Genomic DNA, 24,854 nt, shown 5'->3' with positions numbered 1-24,854 from the left:
TGTTTGGAGATTGCCTTTCTGCCCTCAGGCAGAAGCCCCACTTGTCTGTCAGTTGGTCCTCTCATCCTAGCCTGACAAGGGAGCAGTCTGGTTCACTAACTCATGTTAATGTATAAAGAACTGCAAGGCCTTTAGGACTCCCAAAGCTATTCATATATTTTAAATCAGGATTTATTAACTCAAATACATTGATAATGGTAGAATTTCAGGTAAAAATAAGGAGGACATTTAGGAAGATGATTTGTTTAAGACCACCCGGGAGACACAGGAGCCTTTCCTGAGAGCCTGGTACTCAGAGCAGCCCTTACTGAGTTCTTTTCAATCTCTGCAGTCTTCCATTTCTTCGGTAGTTTTTGTGGGGCATTTGTTTGTTTGTTAATTATAACCATTGTTTTTTTTTTCTAAGTACAGAAGTAATAGATGTTCATCATAGAACCTTTATATGTAAGCCTCTGTCTATAAACAAAAAAAATTAAAACTCACCTGTAATTGACCCAGTGACAACTGGGATAACATGTTGGTGTACACCCTTTTTTCTCTGCAAACATTTTATTTCTAGAATTAGGATATGCTACATGGTATTTTTGTAATCTGATTGTTTTTATTCTACCTTACACAGCTCATCAGTATTTTCACAGGTCATTAAGTATTCTACAAAATTATTTTTATAGTTATCCTAGCACAGTTTTATTCAACCAGTCCCATTTGTGGCCATCCAGGTTGTTGCCAGTTTTTTCCTCATACCTATAAATATCCGTACACCTCTACTGTATCTTTGAGATAAATTCTCAGAACTCAGAATTGATTGGTCACAGGCTATGCACATTTTTAAGGCTTTTGGTGGTATTGCCAAAATTTCCTCTAATGTTCATAACTATTTTTATCCAAGACTAGTAACATAAGGAAGGGCTGTTCCTGTTCTTGAATTCTGAGCCCACAGATTCAATGAAAATTACACTTGTGTTTTCTCTTTCACCATCAGCATTTTTGTACTGTTAAATCTTTGGGTAGATATTTTTGCTACCCTAAAATTTAATAGGTGTGTTGCCTTTATGTACATGTGTCGCTTTTTTTGTATGCCCTTTGTAACTGTGTTTGTTATTTATTTTACCTCCACCTGAACCTTAAGAGTTATCACTAATCGCTGTGTATGGTCTCGCCCACCCACTCATCATGTATAGGTGATCTTGGGAGCTGGTCAGCTCATTCAAGACCAGCAAGACCTACTACATCGAACAACTCCTCTACTCTTATCTTATTATCTCATTAAGTGGGGAAGTCAGTGCTTGGCAACTGATGTTCCAGTTGACACGCTGTGAGTTTCACTATTCTGGTTATTTTTAAAATAAATTGCGAGTTTGATTATTTTTTTCATTGTCTTAAAAAAAATTGTAAACGTTATGCGGTTCCGTGATTTGCCTATAAAATTCAGAGAGCATTTAGCTGCTTCAATTTCCAAAGGTTGAAGGCAGTTTATAAAAAGAATCAAATACTAGATATACATTATTATATATGTGGTTTTTTGAAAAGAAAAAATGTTTATTCTGGAGTGGAAATGGAAAATATGTATAATTTCCAACATTTGTCTTTTCTTAGAAACTGTTGAGAGAGGTAGTTTTTCACTAACCACGCGTTTTTTATGCTTTTTCTAAAATTGAAATAGAGTTGACACATAATGTTACCTGAGTTTCAGGTGTACCATTATTACATATGTGTGTGTGTTTAATGTAAAGATAAATCCTATTGAAGGCCAAATAGGTGAGGTCACAGGGCAAGTTAGACCACACACAAAAACATACTAGTTACAAAAGGTAGGCTGAGCTGCTTTATAACCAAAAGAAAAAGAAACCATTACTTAAAAGAATTACATTTTCAATAAGATGAACTGTCCTGTTTGGCAATGTCCTTTCAATAGAGCTTTTATATGCAACTTACTAATTAAATTGACAGTATTGTATGGAGAAGAACTTGTAGTAATGTTTGTGTAGAAGAACTGCTGTCTTTTTCTCTGTTCTCCCAGGGAGTCCAATCTGCAACACTTGTCAGTACTGGAACTGACTGACTCTGGTGCTGTAATGGCAAATAAGTTTGGTAAGGACTAGACTGTATGCATTTGATTTTGAATTTGGCTTTTATTGCATATTCATTAAAGTGGTCCTTTGCCACCTCTGCTGTGGAAAGATTGGGTAGGCTCTGCTTTCACTTTGGGAGGTTCATAAGTGAGCTGTGGCCTGAGACCTGTGACAGGGAGTCCATGAAACTCCGGGAAACCCAAATCAGGCATAGACTAAGGGTGTTGCATATATAAAGATATATATGTGTGTGTGTATTCCTGCTTTTCTATTGTATATTGATACTCTGGTGATTAATTCAACAAAATTAGTTTTAAAATTTAAGTTCATGGTAGCTTTTGTAATCTTGTCTTAATACATATTGAAAAGGCAGCGTCTCTCATACTTGAGAACCATTCTGGAGAATTTCTTTTGTATTATTTTGGTATAAAACTTGGAATCTTGAGACCATATTTACTGTAAACACTCCCTAAGGAAGACGCTTAGGTATAGTGAGATCAGTGAAAAGAAAAGGACATGAGTGCACTGTTGATTTAAGTGGTTTTTTATTGCATTTGTATAGTACTTCACACTTTATAATAAGCTGCTTTTATTTATATTGCCAATGATTACACCCATGGTGCATTTTATATTTTGAAATAATAAGTGTTCTTTATTATAGGCATAACATGAATTAGTAGACTATCTTAATTGAAAATTGGCATTACTATCACAAGTTGATGATTGTCATAACTTTTTCTTTTTAAGTATCTAGCCCTCAGACAATTGTGGAATTATTCTTCCAAGAAGTTGCAAGAAAACATATCATATCTCATCTCTTCTCTCAACCAAAGGCACCTCTGAGCCAAACTGGGTTGAATTGGCCCGAGATGATTACTGCAACTACCAATTATTTATTGCAGCTTTTGTATCCTTTTATTTAAAAGCCAGTTAGGGGCTCCTGGGTGACTCAGTCAGTTGGCTAAGTGGACAACTCTTGACTTCAGCTAAGGACGTGATCTCTGGGTCCTGGGATCAAGCCTTGCATTGGGCTCTGCAGTCAGCAGGGAGTCTGCTTGAGGATTCTCTCATCCCTCTCCCTCTGATCCTCCCCCGACTCATGGCGCACGCACTCTCTCACTCTCTCAAATAAATAAATAAATCTTTAAAAAAAAATGAAAGCCAGTTAAAAGGTGTTTTCTGTCTAAATAGCCTAAGGCTCTTATTCTCCCTGGATAATGAAGATTCTTAATGAGATTGGGTGCTTATTCCCCCAACAAGAAATGATAATATTTACTCTCAGATATCCCAGTTTTTATTTTATTTTGTTTTATTTTCCTCCGGACTTAGCCAGATTTTCTTGGTACACAAATACTTAATACCTAGATCTCTTAAAACATTATATGTTCATCAAGTATTTATTGAATGGCTCTGTATGTCAGACACTATGGTAGATGCTGGGTGTCCACTGGCACCAAAGGCGTGTATAGTATACCAGAACTGGCAGTGATCGCCCCGGGGTGAACACATGGCTTAGCCATAGATCGAATTCTGAGCTAGGTGACTAGGCTTCTAATGTATAACGTTTAAACCATGGGGCGCTTGGGTGGCTCCGTTGTTAAGCATCTGCCTTCGGCTCAGGTCGTGATCTCCGGGGTCCTGGGATCGAACCCCACATCGGGCTCCCTGCTCCACGGGAGGCCTGCTTTTCCCTCTCCCGCTCCCTCTGCTTGTGTTCCCTCTCTCGCTGTGTCTCTGTCAAATAAATAAAATCTTTAAAAAATAATAATAACCTTTAAACCGTATTTGTCTAATACAAGAACACGTGCTCTGCCACTTTCTCTTACCTTCTTTTTTAAAAATTAAATCATTGCATAGAGTTTGATGCCCAATATGTATATATATTTAAGTTTGCCAAAAAAATAGAAAAATCTCCTTATCCAGTGACTAGATGGCCTAGCAATCCCGGATGTCTCTTTCTGGAATGTTTGATGGGGAATTGTCAGTATGTACAATTGCAGGTGAGTACAGTTTAATCATTCTTGTAAAGAATGGGATTTCTGGAATTTTTTCCTTTATAAATGTTACCTGCATTTTAATTGGCCGATAATAAGAACCATAATAATTTAAACTTGATTGCACCAAAACATACCCCAGAGACATTTTCTTTACTTCTCTCTTGACATGTCATTCCTAATGTTTTTTTCCTAGGGTATCTTGTTTTGCTTTTTTAATCCTGTTAGGTTCTCTTTATACTAAAACAAACATACCATTGTCTTCATATAAATCCTTTACAGGAATCTAGTCATTAAACCAGTAAATACCAAAAGTTGAAAATTGCTAAGTTGGAAAAGTGTATGTGTTTTTACATGTGTTGGTGTTATTAGAGTCCTGTTTGCTTTTCGTAAAGTGTCTAACCTAATACAAGAATAGATTAACAGGATTAGATTTTAATTTCCAGATGATTTCAGGAAATACACCTTTTATGTTGATTGACCACTATCTTCTTTCCGTCTTTGAAAAACTTGGGAATGGTTATCTCCTTATATTTATTTTCTAATCAGAAAGCAACTTTTATGCCTTTAAGGATTATATTCAACTGCTACGTCCCTGGTGTCAAGTCAATGTTGGTTCCTGTCGATTTATGCTGGGACGGTGTTACCTGGTTACAGGAGAGGGACAGAAGGTAAATTGCATTTGAATGAACCAACTTCAGTGCAAAGAGGACACTTGGCCTCCATCTAAACTAGGTTGGGGGGATGGAAGGCACGGAATCCTCTAGATATGGGTAAAGACGATTGGTGCCAGCAGGAGCCATGTGGGGATTGTTCAGCTTTCATGTGCTTTGCAAATTAGTTAGAACATGGGAAAACATGAAGAAGAAAACGTTAAAACCCTTTTGCCCCTGTGTAGGTGTTTTTAGGGATGAATTTTTTTTAATTTTATGCTGCTTTCTCACCCCATTATGGAAGTTTATCTTTCTAACTTGTTCCCTGACATCCTATTTGTGTGAATTTTGAAACTTAAACAATCATATGCTCACCACTCAAATTCTACAAATGTTAACATGTTACTATGCTATTGTATATTTATCCATCAATTTTCTTATTAAAAATATTTAAGTTAAAAATGAGATAAAGAAAAATATTAAATAATGTGTCAGAATTTAGAATGGCAGAAATTGTAAATGTAGTCAACAGTCTTAATTTTTCTTTTTTGGCTTTCCTTTAGCACCTGCCTCCCCTCCCCCCGACTTGTAAGCACCTAGAATTAGAACAGTCCATTATAAGTCATTTGGTATTCTTTTATTTCTCCAGGCTCTGGATTGCTTCCACCATGCAGCATCTGAAGTGGGCAAAGAGGAATTCTTGGATCGCTTGATTCGCTCAGAAGATGGGGAGATTGTGTCCACCCCCAAGATGCAGTATTATGATAAGGTATATTATGGTGTGGTTTGGTCCTTCTTACACCACGTAAAAACGTGTCTGAAGCGTGTCTGAAATCATTGCTTTTGTATTTGGGGAGAAAAGTAATGTAAAATTTAATTGTTCCCTGAACTTCCAAGAGAAGAGAGAAATGAATTCCCTGGAGAAATTAAAGAAAACATATATTTTAAACGAAATTGGTAATGTTTTTAACTTAAGTGAAATTCCTATTATGATACCTACCAGTTTGTTAGCCTGGTCATCAGAATTTTACTGATAGTAGTCTTGCCTAAATCTCAAGGAATTAACTTGGAATGCTGTATTTAGCCTTAGTTTTTAATATTTGGACCTCAGTATCTCTACTGACCTTTTTTCCTGTCACTCTTTTCTCTGATCATTTGGTTGTAGAGAGAGTGGCCTGCTTACTATCTCATGCAAGCCAGGCATACACTCTGTTCCCTTCAAGACCTTTGTACCTGCTGTTTCCCTTTTTCCAGATAGTCAAGGCTCAAGTCCTCATTTCATTGAAGTCTCTGCGCCTCTGTCACCATAACATTTAACCATTCTTGATGTTTAGATTTTAGATAACTATTTGTTGTTATCTAAATTTTCCACCAAAAAGTAAATGACAAAGGCAGGCTTAACCATTTTGTTCATTGCTTGTAAAAGAGACAAATGATTTTTTTTTAATTTTTTTATTGTTATGTTAATCCCCATACATTACATCATTAGTTTTAGATATAGTGTTCCATGATTCATTGTTTGTGCATAACACCCAGTGCTCCATGCAGAACGTGCCCTCCTCAATACCCATCACCAGGCTAACCCATCCTCCCAACCCCCTCCCCTCTAGAACCCTCAGTTTGTTTTTCAGAGTCCATTGTCTCTCATGGTTCTAAATGATTTTTTTTTTAAGTGAGCTCTATGCCCAATGTGGGCTTAAGCTCATGACCCTGCAATCAAGAGCTACATGCTCTACTGACTGAGCCAGCCAGGCGCCCCAAGATAAATGAATTTCTACTGAAATAGATTTGTAGCTCTTAATAACCCTCCACCATCCTTCTGATGAGAAAATTATTTTGAATTCTAAGGATTTTTTTTTTTTTAAGATATATTTTATTATTTATTCATTTGAGGGAGAGAGAGAGAGCACGTGAGCGGGATAGGGAGAGGGAGACAATCTTAAGCAGGCTCCAAGCTCAGCATGGAGCTCACCGAGGGTCTCGATCTCACCACCCTGAGATCATGACCTGAACTGAAATCAAGACTCGGTCACTTAACCGACTGAGCCACCCAGGTGCCCCAGTTTTTTGCTTGTTTGTTTGTTTGTTTTTAAGTAATCTCCACACTCATTGTGGGGCTCAGACTTACAACCCCAAGATCAAGAGTTGCACACTCTACCACCTGAGTCAACCAGGCACCCTGAATTCTAAGGATTTTTTAATCTGAGGCTGGCTAGATTTGAGGAATTGGTAAATCCCCTGAAATTGTGTGCAAAATGTTGGTTGTATTTTTTCTGTGGAGAAGCTCCATAGCTTTCATCAGAAGAAAGTTACTGATTCAAAAAACATGATGAATCACTGCTCTGATGGACCCCAAAGTGGGCCATTGAAGAAAATACTAGAACTCACACAGAAGAAATAAATTAAGATGTGCTAATGTTTAATATAAGGATCAACCCTGGTGCTCTTATGTGGTCCTTTACCAGGTGGTCACTTGTCATTTAGTCTCAAGGTAGGCATCTGAAGGAAGAGGGAAGGTGTCATAGCTGGGATGGGGCTTCAGGGGGGCACCTACACTACTACATTTGATTTCAGTAGATTATGTTTGCCTGGTTAAATTGATTTATACATGATATTGCTTCATTTTAATACAAATCACCTCCACAATTTTAAAAAATTCCTGCAAAGAAGCCAGATTAAGAAAGTACAAGCAAATGAGGACAAAATAGGGCTGATACTTCTCCCTCTGATACCGGCTCTTCGTCAGCCATATTGCAAGGTAAAAACAGTAACGGTCTGTAATCAGATCTGACAAGAATCAGCTGATAACAAGTGAACTTCTCAGGAATGCTATTTTAAAATCTAAGTAAGTGTATCTTGAATTAAAATGTCAACTCAGGATAATAAGAAACCATGAAAATTATTGGACGCCTAGGTGGCTCAGTCAGTTAAGCGTTGCCTTCGGCTCAGGTCATGATCCCATGATTCCCAGGGTTCTGGGATGGAGTCCCGCATCGGGCTCCCTGCTCAGCGGGGAATCTGCTTCTCCCTCTCCCTTTGCTCTTCCTCCCCTCTGCTCCTACTTTCTCTCAAATAAATAAATAAAACCTTTAAAAAAAAAAAAAATTATCAAGGCATTAAGCATCCTAATCACCTGTAGTGGAGTATAAATTGGCTACAACCACTTTGAAAAACTGTTGGTATTTACTAGCTGCAATCATTGATATACCCTATGACCCAGTTATTCCAATTCTAAATATATCCATAAACATGTACATATTTACCAAAAGAGATGTACAGTGATGATCCAAGCAACATATTCATAAAACTCATACACTAGAAACCCAAGTGTCCATTGACAGAATGGATCGATAAATTATGGTATATTTTTGGATGGAATACCATAGCAATGAAAGGAAATGCTGCATATAATAACAGATCAGTCTTATAAACACGTTAAGCAAAGTAAGGCAGACACACAAAAAAATATATACCATAAGATTCTATTTCCATGAAATTAAAAACAGAACCAGTAAAAGTCAAAAGTGGCTGGAAGGAGTCACCTGGGAGCTTTGGAATGCTGCTATGTTACAATTCTTATTTAGGTGCTTGTTTCATGGATATGTTTACTTGGTGAACATTCAGTCAGCTGTGTACCTAGGATTTATGTACATTTCTAAATATATGTTATATTTCAAGAAAAAGTATAAAATAAAAACTAAGCATCCAAAACAAAAAGATGTTTTATACTGTTAATAAAGAAAAGAATAAATAAGTACTAGTAAACAAAAATAATTCAAAACTTCTTTATCTTTATTTCATCTTCTATAAATTTATATGTTGAGTGTGTTAAACATATATATTAGAGAGCTGTGTGTACATAAGTAAATACATGTGCACATGTGTGCACAGACGTTAATAGGGTGGACAATCAAAAAAGTTTGAAGAGCGCTGTTCTGTCTTGTATTAGGAACGGATTATGTCAAACATTATTCTCTTTAGGGTTTTATAAGGCTATGGTGGCAATTTATTTTTTGAGCTTTAAATTAATCTATGACCTAAACAGTTACTAGGAAAAGTCAACAGTGAAATTGCATGTGTTCCTTCAACAAATACTTACTAAGAGCCCACTGTGTACTAAACATTGAACATAGAGCCATGAACAAAAAAACCAATAGGAAATTTTACAGTAAGCCTGTTATTTGACAGTAGAATCTAAAGGAAAGTCTTTTTTATTTTATTTTATTTATTTATTTTAAGTAATCTCTACACCCAACGTGGGGCTCGAACTCACGACCCCGAGATCAAGAGTCGCGTGCTCTTCCGACTGAGCCAGCCAGGCGCCCCTAAAGGAAAGTCAAATATTAACCAAATAATCCTGTCTTGTAGTCAACATCTTTGATTTAATCTTCATCTTAACTAGTTATCTTTCTGATTGATATAATTCCTATTTCAATTTGAAGTGTACTACCATATTAATTTTAGTGGAAACTCTCTCTGTTTCTCCTCAGGTTTTGCGTCTACTAGATGTTGTTGGTTTGCCTGAGCTGGTTATTCAGTTGGCTTCATCAGTATTAACTGAAGTAGGTGGTGACTGGAAAAGTCAGGTAAGAACGAACTATAATCTAGTTATTTCCCTTTAGATTTGTCCTGGATGTGGGATTTTAATTGCTATTGTTTTTTTCCCCCCCTGTATTTGACATTTAGGCTACCTTAAGGACATGCATTTTCAAACATCATTTGGATTTGGGTCACAATAGCCAAGCATATGAAGCCTTAACCCAAATTCCTGATTCCAGCAGGTAGTCAATCCCAGTCTTTTTTAGAGAAGGCAATTTACCAGCCCTGTTTAATCCACTGAGACAGTTTGCCCTCACGTCCCTTTTTTTTTTCTCCTAGGCAGTTAGATTGTCTGCGGCAGCTGGTGGTAGTTCTTTGCGAACGCTCACAGCTACAGGATCTTGTAGAGTTTCCCTATGTGAATCTGCATAACGAGGTAATTTTATTTGTCCACTGATAACTGGACACAGCCGTGGTGGTTGTCATGCTCACTACTAACTTTGGTATCTAATTGCTTCCCCTTCGTTAGGTTGTGGCAATAATTGAATCACGTGCGCGAGCTGTGGACCTTATGACTCACAATTACTATGAGCTCCTCTATGCCTTTCACGTCTTTCGCCACAATTACCGAAAGGGTGAGCAGTTGAAGCCAACAGTCTTTGTTAGGGGCAACCTTGGCAGTTTAATCATGTTTTATAAAAATACTGTGTGACTTATGTAATTTTTACCTTATTTTCACCATTGAATGAGTGTTCTCTATAAGCATTTGGGGAAAATATGTTTAATTACAAGATTAACTTCACCCTTTTGAAGATTACGTGTTAGCCTTAAAGACATGCACTTTCTAGAATATTCTTGAGGCATTTCCAGTGAGATGTCATTCTATCTATATCTTCTGTCTGATTTTAAAAGAAACTTTAACTTTTTTACTAAAGGCACCTTGAATTCTTGTGGCTGGTTTTGAGTTATTGAGCCAGCTTGCTATTGCCCTTATTTTTGCTGATTCTTTTGAGAGTAAGTTGTAGATGTCATGTTTCAATGTATAAATGCTTAAGATGCATCTGCTAAGGACATTTTCTTAGATAATCTCAATACAATTATCAGATTAAGGAAATATAACTAATTTCATTAATTAAATGTAAATATAATGCTATCGTGGTTTTTTTTTTTTTTTTAAAGATTTTATTTATTTATTTGAGAGAGAGAGAATGAGAGAGAGTACATGAGAGGGGGGAGGGTCAGAGGGAGAAGCAGGCTCCTCGCCGAGCAGGGAGCCCGATGCGGGACTCGATCCAGGGACTCCAGGATCATGACCTGAGCCGAAGGCAGTCGCTTAACCAACTGAGCCACCCAGGCGCCCTATCGTGGTTTTTTTAATAGCACATTCCTCCCATACCGTCCTTATCCCCTGATCTAGAATCACACATTGCATTTATTTGTCATGTCTCTTTAGTCTCTTTAGTCTCCTTTAATCTGGAGCACTTCTTTTTGCCTTACTTTACCTTGATGTAGTTGATATTTTGAAGAGTACAGGCCAATTGTTTTGTAGAATGTATCTTAGTTTGGATTTATATGATGACTAATGAAGTCTTTATCAGAACAGCTAAAATGGTGGTAAGCATAGCATAACATAGAAGTTGAATTGCTGTGTTGTACATCTGATAGAGAAGTTGAATCGCTGTGTTGTACATCTGATAGAGAAGTTGAATCGCTGTGTTGTACATCTGATAGAGAAGTTGATCGCTGTGTTGTACATCTGATAGAGAAGTTGAATCGCTGTGTTGTACATCTGATAGAGAAGTTGACTCGCTGTGTTGTACATCTGATAGAGAAGTTGATCGCTGTGTTGTACATCTGATAGAGAAGTTGACTCGCTGTGTTGTACATCTGATAAAGAAGTTGACTCGCTGTGTTGTACATCTGATAGAGAAGTTGACTCGCTGTGTTGTACATCTGATAGAGAAGTTGATCGCCGTTGTACATCTGATAGAGAAGTTGATCGCTGTGTTTACATCTGATAGAGAAGTTGAATCGCTGTGTTTACATCTGATAGAGAAGTTGAATCGCTGTGTTTACATCTGATAGAGAAGTTGAATCGCTGTGTTTACATCTGATAGAGAAGTTGAATCGCTGTGTTGTACATCTGAAACTAATGTGGCATTGTGTGTCAGCTATACTCAAAGAGATTTAAAAGAAAAAAAAGCAAAATCTTTGAGACAGAAAAAAAAAGAACAGCTAAGAAGGGATTGTATGTCTGTTTTAAGATCATTTTACAAGATAACCATTGTGGTTTTCCTTTAGAACTGGTAATATTTTTTTACCATTTTCCCCCTCAGAGAACTTTTCATAAGGTTTCTTGCTAATTTTCGTTGGAAAGAATAGATGGAAGTAATTCATAAACATGCTCTTAATTTTCCTAGTGGTGAGACATGTTTGCATATTCCTTATATTCTTGACTCATACAGACAGGGACATGTAGATGATTAAAGATCTCTCACTGTTTGCTTTTACAATAACAATATCCATTACATCAACCTGGTTAAGATCACTTTAGCTGGGGGCCCCTGGGTGGCTCAGTCGGTTAAAGCGTCTGCCTACGGCTCAGGTCATGATCTCTGGGTCCTGGGATCGAGCCCTACATTGGGCTCCCCGCTCAGGGGAGAGTCTGCTTCTCCCTCTCTCCCTCTCCCTCTGCCCCTGCTTGTGTTCTCTCGCTTTCTGTCTCTCAAATAAATAAATAAAACCTTAAAAAAAAAAAAAGACTACTCTAGGTGAATTCATGTTCAGATCTTTCTGGAGCAAGACTTGTTATCCTAAAAAATGTCTTAATATGGCAGGCACTCAGAAACATTTGTTGGCGGGCTAAAGTCAGTTAGTTTCATTTTAAATAAAATTATATGAATTTTAAAACTGTTGGAATGAAAAATAGTTTCATTTGAAAACTAAAAGAAATGTTAAACGCGGGGCGCCTGGGGGTGGCTCAATCGTTAAGCATCTGCCTTCGGCTCAGGTCATGATACCAGGATCCTGGGATCGAGCCTCGCATCGGGCTCCCTGCTCAGCAGGAGGCCTGCTTCTCCCTCTCCCACTCCCTCTGCTTGTGTTCCCTCTCTCGCTGTCTCTCTCTCTCTGGCAAACAAACAAATAAATAAATAAATCTTAAAAAAAAAAAAATGTTAAATGCTCTTTGGTTTCTGGAGTCTCGTGCTGCCTCAGAACAAGGTGTTCTTCAATATCTCATTCAGCTTGTGTGACTAAAGTATTATAAAGATAATCCATTCTTGAGCAGAGCAACCAAATATTTCTTGGTCTCGCTGGGTGGAATTAGGTAAAAATGTGGCTGAAACTAGCACTCTAAACTAGTCTTGTGTACTATCTGGGAATGTAGTATCTAAAAGTTAGAAGTAGGGACACCTGGCTGGCTCAGTTGGTAGAGCTTACGACTCTTGATCTCAGGATCATGAGTTCACGCCCCACGTTGGGCATAGAGATCACTTTTAAAATGAATGAATGAATGTCAGAAGTAACATTTACAGATTTTTTTCTTTTTTTTCTTAATTGTAGTAAAATAGACATAAACTCTACTAACTTAACCAATTTTTAGTATTCAGTAGTGTTACGTATATTCACATTACTGTGTAACCAATGTCCAGAACTTTTCATCTTGCAAAATGGAAACACTATACTCATTAAACAACTTCCCATTTCCGCCTCCTGCAGCCCCTGGCAACCATCATTCTACTTTCTGTCTCTATGAATTTGGCTACTGGAATCCTAAAGTATTTGTCTTTTTGTGACTGGCTTATTTCACTTAGTCTAATATCTTCAAGGTTCATCCATGTTATAGTATGTGTCAGAACTTCCTTCCTCTATTATATGTATATGTCACATTTTGTTCATCCATCCATCAGTGGACACTTGGATTGCCTTCCTCTTGGCTATCATGAGTAATGGCTGTGTGAACAAGGGCACACAAATATTTCCTCAAAACCCTGCTTTCAATTTTCAGGCTATATGCCCAGAAGTGAAATTGCTGGATCACAAGGTAATCCCATTTTCAAATTTTTAAGGAACTGCCATACTGTTTTCCATAGCAGCTACACCAATTTACATTCCTACCAGGAGTGTACAGAGGTTCCAGTTCTTCCACATCCTCACCAACACATGATTTTTTGTGGTTTTAAGTTAAACTCAATTTTGTTTTAAGTTAAGTAATATCTACACCCAACATGGGGCTCAAACTTAAAAGCCGTATGCTGTTCTGACTGAGCCAGCCAGGAACCCCTCTAAAACACATTTCTGAAGTTCTGATGTTTAATTTATTATTGCCTCCTAGCTGGTACTGTGATGTTTGAGTACGGAATGCGTCTTGGCAGAGAGGTTCGAACTCTGCGGGGACTTGAGAAGCAAGGCAACTGTTATTTGGCTGCTGTTAACTGTTTACGACTTATTCGTCCAGAATATGCATGGATTGTACACCCAGCATCTGGTGCAATGGTATGAAAGCTTTCCACCTTGCGGTTTGGGAAGAATCATTTAACTTACTTGGTTTGGTCCTTTTGAAACTATCGCCTCATTTTGCTTCATTTTGTTTAAAATTTCTACTGGGATATTTGTGAACTTCATCTATTTTTGCAGCAATTCCATTGTTATATATTACCACCCCTTTAGTTCTCAAATTTAGAATTATTCTAGGAAGAATTGCATATGGTTTTGAGTTAGACCTAACTTCAAGCAAATTACTTAATTTTTTGCTGCTGAGTTATCCCCTTGTATAAAATAGGGATGATGGTGATGATGGTAATGTCCACCTTATAGGATTGTTTGGGTACTAAATGAGGTAATTCATACAGATTACTTAGAACAGTGACAGTGCCTGGCTTGCAAAAAGTGCTCAGTAAATGGCAGCTGCTTTTATTTCATTCATTTTTTTTTCCTAAAGATTTTATTTATTTACTTGAGAGAGAGAATGAGACAGAGAGAGAGAGCATGAGGGGGGGAGGATCAGAGGGAGAAGCAGACCCCCCACTGAGCAGGGAGTCTGATGCGGGATTCGATCCTGGGACTCCAGGATCATGACCTGAGCCAAAGGCAGTTGCTTAACCAACTGAGCCACCCAGGCGCCCCTATTTCATTCATTTTTGTTAATTCAATCTACAATTACCATTTTAAAGGCTGTGCACTTAAAAAAGATGCTGATGGGGTCATATATGTGCAACTTCTCGTGTTGTATATCATTCCTGCATGTACTAGGCTGTTTCCCAGGGTCTGGGGTAGAGAATATAACTCTGGAACCAAGGAAAGTCACGTAGTTTAATTGGAGGTTAAGTCCACATCCTTAGACCCAATAACATGTTAGAGCAAAGTGGGCCAACTTGGCAAACGACTCCATTCCTTTGATAGTTACAGTACCTTTGTAAGAAGAGCCATGCTAGTTGAAATAAACATAATTTATGTGGAGAGAATTTAAGCATGAAAGCTCTGGATCACAGTTAGTGATATCAAAATAAGATGCAGCTGACTCTTGAGCAACACTAGTTTGAACTGCGCAGGTCCACTTATACACGGTTGTTTTCAATAAATGCAATAATGTAGGGGTGCCTGGGTGGCTCGGTCAGGCGCCGGCCTCTTGATTTCAGCTCAGGTCATGATTTCAGGGTCATGGGATCAAGCCCCGAGTCAGGCTCAGAGAGGAGTCTGCTTGAGATTCTCTCTCTCCTTCTCCCTCTGCCCCTGCCCCCACTCATACGTTCTCTAAATAAATAAATTTTAAAAATAAATAAATAATTTTTAAGGAATCTTTAAAAATGTAAATGTAGGGCGCCTGGGTGGCTCAGTTGGTTGGGCGACTGCCTTCGGCTCAGGTCATGATCCTGGAGTCCTGGGATCGAGTCCCGCATCGGGCTCCCTGCCCAGCAGGGAGTCCGCTCCTCCCTCTCATTCTCTCTCTCGCAAATAAATACAATCTTAAAAAAAAAAAAAAAAAAATTTAAAAAAAAATAAAAAAAATAAAAAAAATAAAAATGTAAATGTATTTCTCTTCCTTATGATTTTTTGAATAACATGTTCTTTTCTCTACCTCCCTTTTTTGTGAGAATACAGCATATAATACAAATGACATAAAAATATATGTTAATGACAGTTTATGTTCTTGGTAAGGCTTCCAGACAACAGCAGGCTATTAAGGTTTTGGAGGAGTCAGAAGTTATATGCAGATTTTCAACTGTGCAGAGCATTGGCACCCCTAACGCTCATGTTGTTCAGGGGTCAACTGTACTAACTTTTCAACTTTTCATTAACTTAATCACTTGTTTTGTCTTCTCAGTATGATCGTCCTGGAGCATCCCCTAAGAGGAATCATGACGGAGAATGCACAGCTGCTCCAAGTGAGTTGGGGGTCTCCCTTGGATTCTTTGGTTAGACAGTAATTATGTAGTTGTGTTATAGTATTATCTGTATTAAATGTGTGTTTTTATATAGTAGTTGTAATATGTATAGCAGTGTAAAAATACTGTAAAGTTTCTTTTAGCTTATGCTCAGTATTTTAATCTGCTAAAAGTTGTCTGGTTGCTCTCTGAAAACTTCGTATGGCTGTATGAGAAATGAAAATGCTTTAAAAAGTGTTGCTTGCTGTATTTAAATCAGCTTAGTATTAAACTTGTTTTATCAGGGCCCTTGGATATTACCATGGAGATATGATATTCCTCCATAAAGAGCTCTAGAGTTGGACACACCTGGTTTTAATTCTGCCTCTCTCACTGTGGGCATGTTCCTCTCTTTCTGATCTAGTAACAGCATCTCAGAGTTGTAAGAGTTAAACTCTGTGTAAAATACATTGTAAGCATCTCAGCTGCAGGTGTTGTTACTGTAGTTTGATTTGACTGACTGAGCTGCATGCTGGAAGCAGGGCTGTTGCTTTATTTTTAAGTTCGCTTTTATGGAGCCCCCCATTTTTCCTCCAGTGCCCTTGGACTTGACGTTGAATTACTTAATGTTTTGTGGAAATTGACAGGCTGGGTTAATAGGCACTGATGATAGGCACTTCCTTTGTACTTTGGGAATCAAAAATATTTCTCTTTGGCTTCTAGCCAATCGGCAGATTGAAATTCTGGAACTGGGCGACCTGGAGAAAGAGTGTTCCTTGGCCCGCATTCGCCTCACTCTCGCTCAGCACGACCCATCGGCAGTTGCGGTTGCAGGTAGTAATGTGGCAGTCTGGGGACACTGCCAGCAGGCTTTGTTGTGTGTGTGTGCTAGAGCAGCATGCCAGACGGGCTGGGCGCCTCTCACTGCTACTCCGAGAGGCTCGTCGCCAGAGGCAGCTTTGGGTCATTGGCAGACACCACCTTTGCCGCTGAATGGTTCTTTTGCATTTCCACAGGAAGTTCGTCAGCAGAGGAGATGGTCTCTCTCTTGGTTCAGGCTGGCCTTTTTGACCCTGCCATATCACTCTGTCAGACTTTTAAGCTCCCCTTAACGCCAGTCTTCGAGAGGCTTGCTTTCAAGTATGTATGAAATTCTTTCTTTTTTTTTTTTTAAAGATTTTATTTATTTATTTGACAGAGAGAGATAGCGAGAGCAGGAACCACAAGCAGGGGGAGTGGGAGAGGGAGAAGCAGGCTTCCCACTGAGCAGGGAGCCCGACACGGGGCTTGATCCCAGGACCCTGGGACCATGACCTGAGCCGAAGGCAGACGCCTAACGACTGAGCCACCCAGGGGCCCCTGAAATTGTCTTTCTGATGCCGAAGTATTGTACTGCTGCCTCGTGTGAACCAGTGCTCATAGCCAGTTGTGCTTTAAAGAAGTGTTTTTTCTAGTCCACCACAGTGACTTTTTAAAATTTCTTTTAGTTAATTATAATTTTTTTTTTAAATCTTGATTTATAGCTTCTCTTGAGAAATCAAAAAATTTGGCATCCCTAGGCCCACATTCCCACAGGACAGTAGGATATGTGGCCTAAATTGTGGTGTCCGTTTTATAAAAGGCATGTGTTCTCTTCAGTCCTTTAGGACAGCCATCAGCCCCTGTAAGCATTTTTAATAATGCTTTGTACCTAAATATTCAACTTACAGAATTTTTCCCTTGGAAGTAAATGATCTCTTAACACTTATCGATGGCCTTGTGGGTCATCCAGTTGTGTGGCTGTGAGGTAAGGAAAGAGCCAACACCCCAGTAGTGAATTCAGTGGCATACTAGAGCTAAAGTTATCATCTCATCTCTGGTTTTAGTAAGAAAATAATGTGGTTCTTTTCCACAAATTAGTTTACCATGTGTGGAACCGTTTCATTGCAGATGCATCAAGTTGCAATTAGGAGGCGAGGCGGCGCAAGCAGAAGCCTGGTCCTGGCTAGCAGCCAATCAGCTCTCATCGGTCATCAGCACTAAGGAGTCTAGGTACAGCCCTGGTGCTCATCCACCCCAAAAGGGCTTACCCTCCAAATGCTTCCCTCGTGCACTCAGTTCGTGTCTACTGAATGCACTTCAGCCTCTTTAAAATCCTTCTCTAACCCTGACCTTCAGGAAACTTCCCTTCCTTGAATCAAATCTACAGTTTCTATTGCACAGCTCGGCGCTTTAGAATTGGAACATTTTTACAGTTTGGAAATGCTCTGACATTAGTTTTCAATCCCTAAATTAGCACACCAGTATCACTACTAAAATACAGATATATCACCCTTGTCTTCTAAATCAGAACTTCTACATGATTCTAATGCTTGATTGGGTTTGGAAACAGTGATCTGAGCCAATTTCCTTGTTTTAGAGATCTGGAACAAAGAAGTTAATCGAATTGTGTAGTCAAGTAAAGATGTACTTAGTGGGAGAGAAATGGAATCCATGTCATTTGGTTCCTAGTACTACCCCTAAACCACACTGACCCTAATAATATTAGTTGCCATTTAGTTATATTATCAATTCAGTTGTGAGCTTCTAAAGATTTTTTTTCCTTGTAAATACATGCTTTGAATGGTGCTGTAAATATCTGTTAAGAATCTAGAACTCATTAGTCCTTTCTGCTTTTTTCAAGTGCTACAGATGAAGCATGGCGACTATTATCAACTTACCTGGAAAGGTACAAAGTCCAGAATAACTTATATCACCACTGTGTAATCAACAAGCTCTTGTCTCACGGAGTGCCTCTGCCTAATTGGCTTATAAACAGTTACAAGGTAAGTGGTATCTTAACTTACATAGAGTAAGAAGCTGATCTTTACCATTATGGATAAACTTCATGAGATGATTAAAAAGAAAAGGTGATAATTTATGGAAATATACTGACATATGCTTTGGGCAGTGTCTCAATCTTAGTTAAAAACACTAAGAACAGCTTAACTTTAATTCCATATGGAGTACTGGGTGTTTAGCATTAAAGTTCTGCGGGTTAGTGATTAAGTTAATGCCTGCTTGTTTTCTCACTGAACAATGAGCATATATTTAGAACAATGACTATACGTGTGACACAGTATTTACTGTTTGTTACTGAAAAAATTCACAGAAGTGAGTAGTTTTCAAAACTACAACAGGGTTTAAGTTTTTGTCAAAATTGGGTTTTTGACTGCCTGCATCAGAATTTATTTGGGTAGCGGGCTTCTTCAAATACAGATTCCTGAACCCCATTCCATGCTTACACAATCAAATTAACCTGGGGCTAGAATCTGGGATCTATATTTTACCAAGCTTCTAATTTGATAGACGATGCATGCTTAAGTTTGAAAACTATATCTGAAATACATTGGGTGGAATAGGAAAAGAAAGAATGTAAAGCTTAAAATCAGGAAAGTTGGTCTGTTTTGAGGGGGGGTATTATTTTTTGTTTATTTAGGTTAGAAAGTAGAAAAGGCAGTTAAGATGGTGAAAGTTAGGGCGCCTGGGTGGCTCAGTCGTTAAGCGCCTGCCTTCGGCTCAGGTCATGATCCCAGGGTCCTGGGATCGAGTCCCACATCGGGCTCCCTGCTCGGCAGGAAGCCTGTTTCTCCCTCTCCCACTGCCCCTGCTTGTGTTCCTGCTCTCGCTATCTCTCTCTCTCTCAAATAAATAAATAAAATCTTAAAAAAAAAAAAAAAAGATGGTGAAAGTTAGGACTGTCATCAAATCAGAATATAAAAGCATAATTTCCTAATTAGTAGAGCCCTTCCAAACTGAGGTTGTAATCACTTTTGTTTCACCCTGAGTTAAACAATTTAACTCAGGTATTTAAAGTTGGTAATTCTTTTTTTTTTTTTTTAAGATTTTATTTATTTATTTGAGAGAGAGAATGAGAGAGAGAGAGAGCGCACATGAGAGGGGGGAGGGTCAGAGGGAGAAGCAGACTCCCCGCTGAGGAGGGAGCCTGATGTGGGACTCGATCCTGGGACTCCAGGATCATGACCTGAGCCGAAGGCAGTCGCTTAACCAACTGAGCCACCCAGGCGCCCTAAAGTTGGTAATTCTTTTAACTTCTTTTGCATTTGTCATTCCTGTATTTCTGAAAACTAATGTGAATATATTGCTCTTTAGTATTCAGCATTTCTGAGAAGGTATATTGAAACTGTAGAAAAGTATTAAATGTGTCTGGGATGCCTGGGTGGCTCAGTTGGTTAATTGTCTGCCTTCGGCTCAGGTCATGATCCCAGGGTTCTGGGATCGAGTCCCGGGTCAGGCTCCTTGCTCAGTGGGGAGCTTGCTTCTTCCTCTGCCTGCCACTCACCCTGCTTGTGCTCTTTCTATCTCTATCTCTCTCTCTCTCTCTGACAAATAAAATCTATTTTAAAATAATTTAAAACAAATAAGTAAATAGATAAATAAGTAGATAGATGGGGGGGGGGGGCAGGCAGGCTACTTAACAAGATAAAGTCTCACAAGGTACCCAGACGTGACTGGGCTCTTAGGAATCCAGCCCTTATCCCAAGATAAGGGAACCCAGATGCTCATTTACTTATATTGAGAAGTATTAATACCAGGGAATTAGACACTCAGCATCCTTTGGTCATTGCCCAGATAAGATGGAAATAGGTAGATGTTCTTAATCTCTTGACTTTTTACAGAAGGTTGATGCTGCTGAGTTGCTCCGTTTGTACTTAAACTATGACCTTTTAGAAGAAGCTGTGGATTTGGTTTCAGAATATGTAGATGCTGTATTGGGGAAAGGACATCAATACTTTGGAATTGAGGTAGGCATGTATGCATGTTCCTTTTTAATTCTGTATTATCACCCTAATAAAGTCAGGATGTGAAAGTAGTTTGAACTGTAGGACAATGGATTTAAACTTTACTCTTTGTAGTTATACGACTAATTTTCTCCACAATCAGGAACTGGCACTGTAGGAGTCTCCAGTTTCTTGTTTATAAAATGGGAATACATTTCATTTTTCTCCATCAAAGAATGTAGCTTTAGTTAGTATTTGGAGGAGTGAAGTAATTAAAAACAAAATATTCTTTTCTGTGTGCCGAAGACTGTGCTGGGTCTCTGCAAGTGTTTTCTCATTTAATCCTTACAGCCACCTCTGAGAGATTGTTTTAACCGTTTTTTTAACCCATGAAGAAACAGAGGGTCAGAGGTTAAGTAAGTTGCCAAAGTTCACACAGATGGTAAAGAGAAGAGCCAGGTCTAAAATCTAGGTCTAGTTAAGTGCAAAGTAAAGCTCTTAAGCTCTCAGGAAAGTATTGAGAACTTTGAAAGGTGAGCTTTCCCTTTCTAAACTTTTTTTCCAGATAATTTGAATTAAATTTCAGACTGCAAATAGTCTCATTCATTGACAATTTAGAGGTTTTTTTAGTGCATTTTTCCTTAATAGGCCTTAGGGCTCCTTCAAGATAAGAGGTGACATGAATTTAAAAATACATATGGATGGATGGATGGATGGATGGATGGATAGATAATACATTTGATTTAACTGAGAAAAGGACAAGTTTCCCAGTTGAAAAGAGAAGCAAGGGGGTGGGAGTGGCACAACTGTGTGTCTGTGTGCGTGTACGTGCAATTTCTTATTGTAAAAAAGAAATAAGAAGAATTTTGTTATTCAAACCTCTGAAGCTAATTGCCCAGAAGAAATGATCTACTTTTGAGATTTTCTTCAAATAGTAGGTATTTTCCCTTTCAGTTTCCACTGTCTGCAACAGCTCCGATGGTGTGGCTCCCATACTCTTCTATTGACCAGCTTCTCCAGGCTCTGGGAGAGAACAGTGCCAATAGTCACAACATTGCTGTAAGTCAGTCCTCTCATGAGGCACGCATCTTTTATAAACCCTTGCACCAGTGCTTACTCATAAAGCTTGCTCTTCGGTTCGTAAGGATTAAGGGGAGAGCAGAAGCCATTTATTGCCCTTAACATGCTGGCCCAGTCCCTTTACAAAATGATTAGTTAAGCCAGATGTAGCCTTTCTGGTTCTGAGAAGCATTACTGGGGTGGGGGGATGGGGTCGCTGGGTGATGGACATTAAGGAGGGCATGTGATGTGATGAGCACTGGGTGTTATAGGCAACTGATGAATCACCGAACTCTACCTCTGAAACTAATGATGTTCTATGTGGTGGCTAATTGAATTTAAATTAAAAAAAAAAATACTGGTGTGATTTGCATGTTTAGAAGATTCATTAGGATAACAGGATTGGGATACTGCATGTAACAGAGAAGTCTGATTTTATCAGTAGTCACAGAGCAGACTCCTGTACTGAATTGAGTAAATGAAGCAGAGTGGCGAACATCTTTACTAGGGGGCGGCTGGTTAGTGAAGTCAAAGTGCTTAAAAACTTCAGTGTTTTTTTTTTTTTTAGTCCTTGACCTATTCTGTAATGATTCCCTTCTTTTCTCCTACAGCTATCCCAGAAAATACTTGACAAATTGGAGGACTACCAGCAAAAAGTTGATAAGGCAACACGGGATTTATTATATCGTCGGAACTTGTGATCTGAACGGTCGCCTAGCCTTTGTAGCCGCTTGGTGCCTCTTAGGGCTTGAGGCTTTACCCTGCAGGAACCCTGTATCCCTGGACAGTTTTTATACCTGTAAATGATGTACACAACGTCAAGTCTGCATTCTGTGCAAAAGAGGAGGGCAGATGAGTCACAGAACCTGTGCTTGCTGGCGGTGCTAACACCCAATTTCTGGTTTTCAACCTTGGTCTCAAACAGCTGCTTTTGTATATGATTCACAAGCTTTTTTAGAGTTTCTATTTTTTTAAACTACCGAAGACATTCTTTATCTGCAAATTAAAACCCGCCCTCACTTTCCAAAATAGCCAGTGGTGGTTGGTTGGTTGTAGCTATAACCACCAGAAGCAGTCACTGCAAATCCTTCCATTCTTCCCTGTCACTTTTTGTATTTCAATGGAATTATTTTGGTCCAGAACTGACATGTATTTTCTGTATTGCAAACAGAGGCTAATGATTTTGCATACTCTTTTCATTATTTATTGTGGAGTTTTTGTATGATCTTCAATAAAGTATTAAATAATTTGCCTAGATTAAACCTAAAATGATGACCCGCTGTCAAAGAAGATACCTTATTTTGAATCTGGTTCTGAGGCTAAAGTTGAGTAAACTCTTAGCTAAGAAAAAAATTAGAAATTTTATCTATAAGAATAACCAATTTTGAAAGTAAATTCTGTTAACTTTTATGATTTATGATAATCAAGCCGGACTTGATCATACTACTTGTGTAATAATGTATTGGACCAAAATATAAACTTTCCTGGTCAGATTCAGAAGTATTCATGCCCACAAATTTTGGGGAAGGTGAAAAACAAAATCTTGGATTTTATTCTGTATATTAAAATTTATCTTTTAAGGAAACGATCTGTGTATTACTTGTTTGTATGGCCTTTGACCTCTCTTGAGTTTTCCATAGCCTTTACTTTTTATACTGCCGATACCGTATTTACCTTATATACTTTAAATAACAATGTGAGCTTCACTGTGGTACCATTTACTGGTAGATACTGAGATGTATGGTTCTTTCATTTTAGCTCTGCCATGATTAATATGAAGTGTTTGATGTAATGAGGGACTGGGAAAGCCCTTGCCCTGCAAGAGCTCTATAAACCTGTAGCTTCCAGCTGTAGCAAGAAATACACATATATAACCAAATATACACATATAAAACCAAGAGAAAGATCTCACAGAATATGTATCCTCACTCACTATGTACCCTGATGTTTTCATGAGTGACTAATGGATCATAACCCATAGTCTGAAAAATACCAAATCCTCCTCGAGCCATTTTGGAGAACATGAAGTAACTTGGACTGGCCCTGTTCCAGAAACTTACCCACTTGTGTTGCTCATCAGAGCAGTGGTCTCCATGGTGGCGGTTCACAGGACCCTGACCAGTTTTTCCTGTTGTCAGTATTTTGGTTCAAGACCTAACCCATGCTGGAGCCAACCCAGCTCTGCTGTCCATTCTCTTCTGCCTTCTTCACTCTGGTTCCCAACCAGAGCAGAAAGTGGAAATTCTTTCACTAAACCTCTCTCCACTTCGGGTCTGCATTTTTGTTGTTCCGGACCATGTGATATTTTAATAGTCCATAATAGCATTGTTATTCCTTGTTTTTTCCACCCCAAAATTTTCTGATAACAAAGTGTTATTAAAAGAACTCCCTCCTGTGGTTGCTTCGGCAGCACGTATACTAAAAATTGGAACAATACAGGGGCACCTAGGTGGCTCAGTCATTAAGCGTCTGCCTTCAGCTCAGGTCATGGTCCCAGGGTCCTGGGATCGAGCCCCGCATCGGGCTCCCTGCTCAGCGGGAAGCCTGCTTCTCCCTCTCCCACTCCCCCTGCTTGTGTTCCCTCTCTTGCTGTGTCTCTCTCTGTCAAATAAATGAATAAATAAAAAAAAAAAATTGGAACAATACAGAGAAGATTAGCATGGCCCCTGCTCAAGGATGACACACAAATTCATGAAGCAGTCCACTAAAAAAAAAGAGCTCCCTCCTTTCTTAGTACTTAGCTACCATTAGGGGTGCCTCAGCGGTGCAGCCAGTGAAGAGTCCAACTCTTGATTTCAGCTCAGGTCTTGATCTCGGTTTTGAGTTCAAGCCCTGTGTTGGGCTCCACGCTGGGTGTGGAGCCTACCTAAAACTAAATAAATAAAAATAAAGGGGTGACTCTTAGAGGAAAACTTAATAGTTTTTAATTTAACAAGATATAACTGATAAGGTCCCTACCTTACCAGCCTGTGACAATAAAATGGCATCATTTCTGTGAATAATAGAATTTATGACACACAAGTTTCTTGACCGTTCTTGCCAGGTTTATCACGGACTTTTGTGACCTGCCAAGAAAGATTATGTGTTCTACAAGCCATCTCGTGCAGTGTCCACAGTGCTTGCCACTGCGGCCCGTTGTCCTTGCTGCCACGCTTGAGAGTCCTAAGGGTTGGCTCTCACCAGCTCGCTACTGGTTTTTCTCTTACCATTCCGATTCCCTCCCAAAGTCCATGCTGTGTTGTCTCCTAAATCTCCACTGAGCACTTAGGGGTAAAGAAAAACACAAGCTTGGGGCGCCTGGGTGGCTCAGTCGTTAAGCGTCTGCCTTCGGCTCAGGTCATGACCCCAGGGTCCTGGGATCGAGCCCCGCATCGGGCTCCCTGCTCTGCGGGAAGCCTTCTTCTCCCTCTCC

The 24,854-nt window shown here is 39.0% G+C and overlaps 1 protein-coding gene and 1 pseudogene across 1 annotated transcript in view; both read left to right on the top strand.

Moving 5' to 3' along the window:
- The window catches only part of NUP160 (nucleoporin 160), a 49,860-nt gene extending 26,856 nt beyond the window's left edge, over positions 1–23,004 (top strand). Inside the window, exons 19-37 of the mRNA XM_032414736.1 lie at positions 1,182–1,315; positions 2,021–2,091; positions 2,820–2,979; positions 4,003–4,072; positions 4,639–4,737; positions 5,369–5,488; positions 9,210–9,305; positions 9,406–9,500; positions 9,598–9,694; positions 9,788–9,893; positions 13,595–13,755; positions 15,584–15,644; positions 16,347–16,457; positions 16,640–16,763; positions 17,553–17,654; positions 18,286–18,427; positions 20,282–20,407; positions 21,338–21,442; positions 22,054–23,004. Coding sequence (XP_032270627.1) covers positions 1,182–1,315; positions 2,021–2,091; positions 2,820–2,979; positions 4,003–4,072; positions 4,639–4,737; positions 5,369–5,488; positions 9,210–9,305; positions 9,406–9,500; positions 9,598–9,694; positions 9,788–9,893; positions 13,595–13,755; positions 15,584–15,644; positions 16,347–16,457; positions 16,640–16,763; positions 17,553–17,654; positions 18,286–18,427; positions 20,282–20,407; positions 21,338–21,442; positions 22,054–22,143 — 2,070 coding nt within the window. The 3' untranslated portion in view covers positions 22,144–23,004. The remainder of the gene's footprint in view (positions 1–1,181; positions 1,316–2,020; positions 2,092–2,819; positions 2,980–4,002; positions 4,073–4,638; positions 4,738–5,368; positions 5,489–9,209; positions 9,306–9,405; positions 9,501–9,597; positions 9,695–9,787; positions 9,894–13,594; positions 13,756–15,583; positions 15,645–16,346; positions 16,458–16,639; positions 16,764–17,552; positions 17,655–18,285; positions 18,428–20,281; positions 20,408–21,337; positions 21,443–22,053) is intronic.
- A 1,059-nt stretch (positions 23,005–24,063) lies between these two features.
- On the top strand, positions 24,064–24,153 carry LOC116638964 (annotated as a pseudogene).
- Positions 24,154–24,854: the final 701 nt, after the last annotated feature.

The sequence above is a fragment of the Phoca vitulina genome, unplaced genomic scaffold, assembly GCF_004348235.1.
Source record: "Phoca vitulina isolate PV1807 unplaced genomic scaffold, GSC_HSeal_1.0 scaffold16, whole genome shotgun sequence".
NCBI classification, from domain to species: domain Eukaryota; kingdom Metazoa; phylum Chordata; class Mammalia; order Carnivora; family Phocidae; genus Phoca; species Phoca vitulina.
This window is presented reverse-complemented; position numbering and strand designations above follow the sequence as displayed.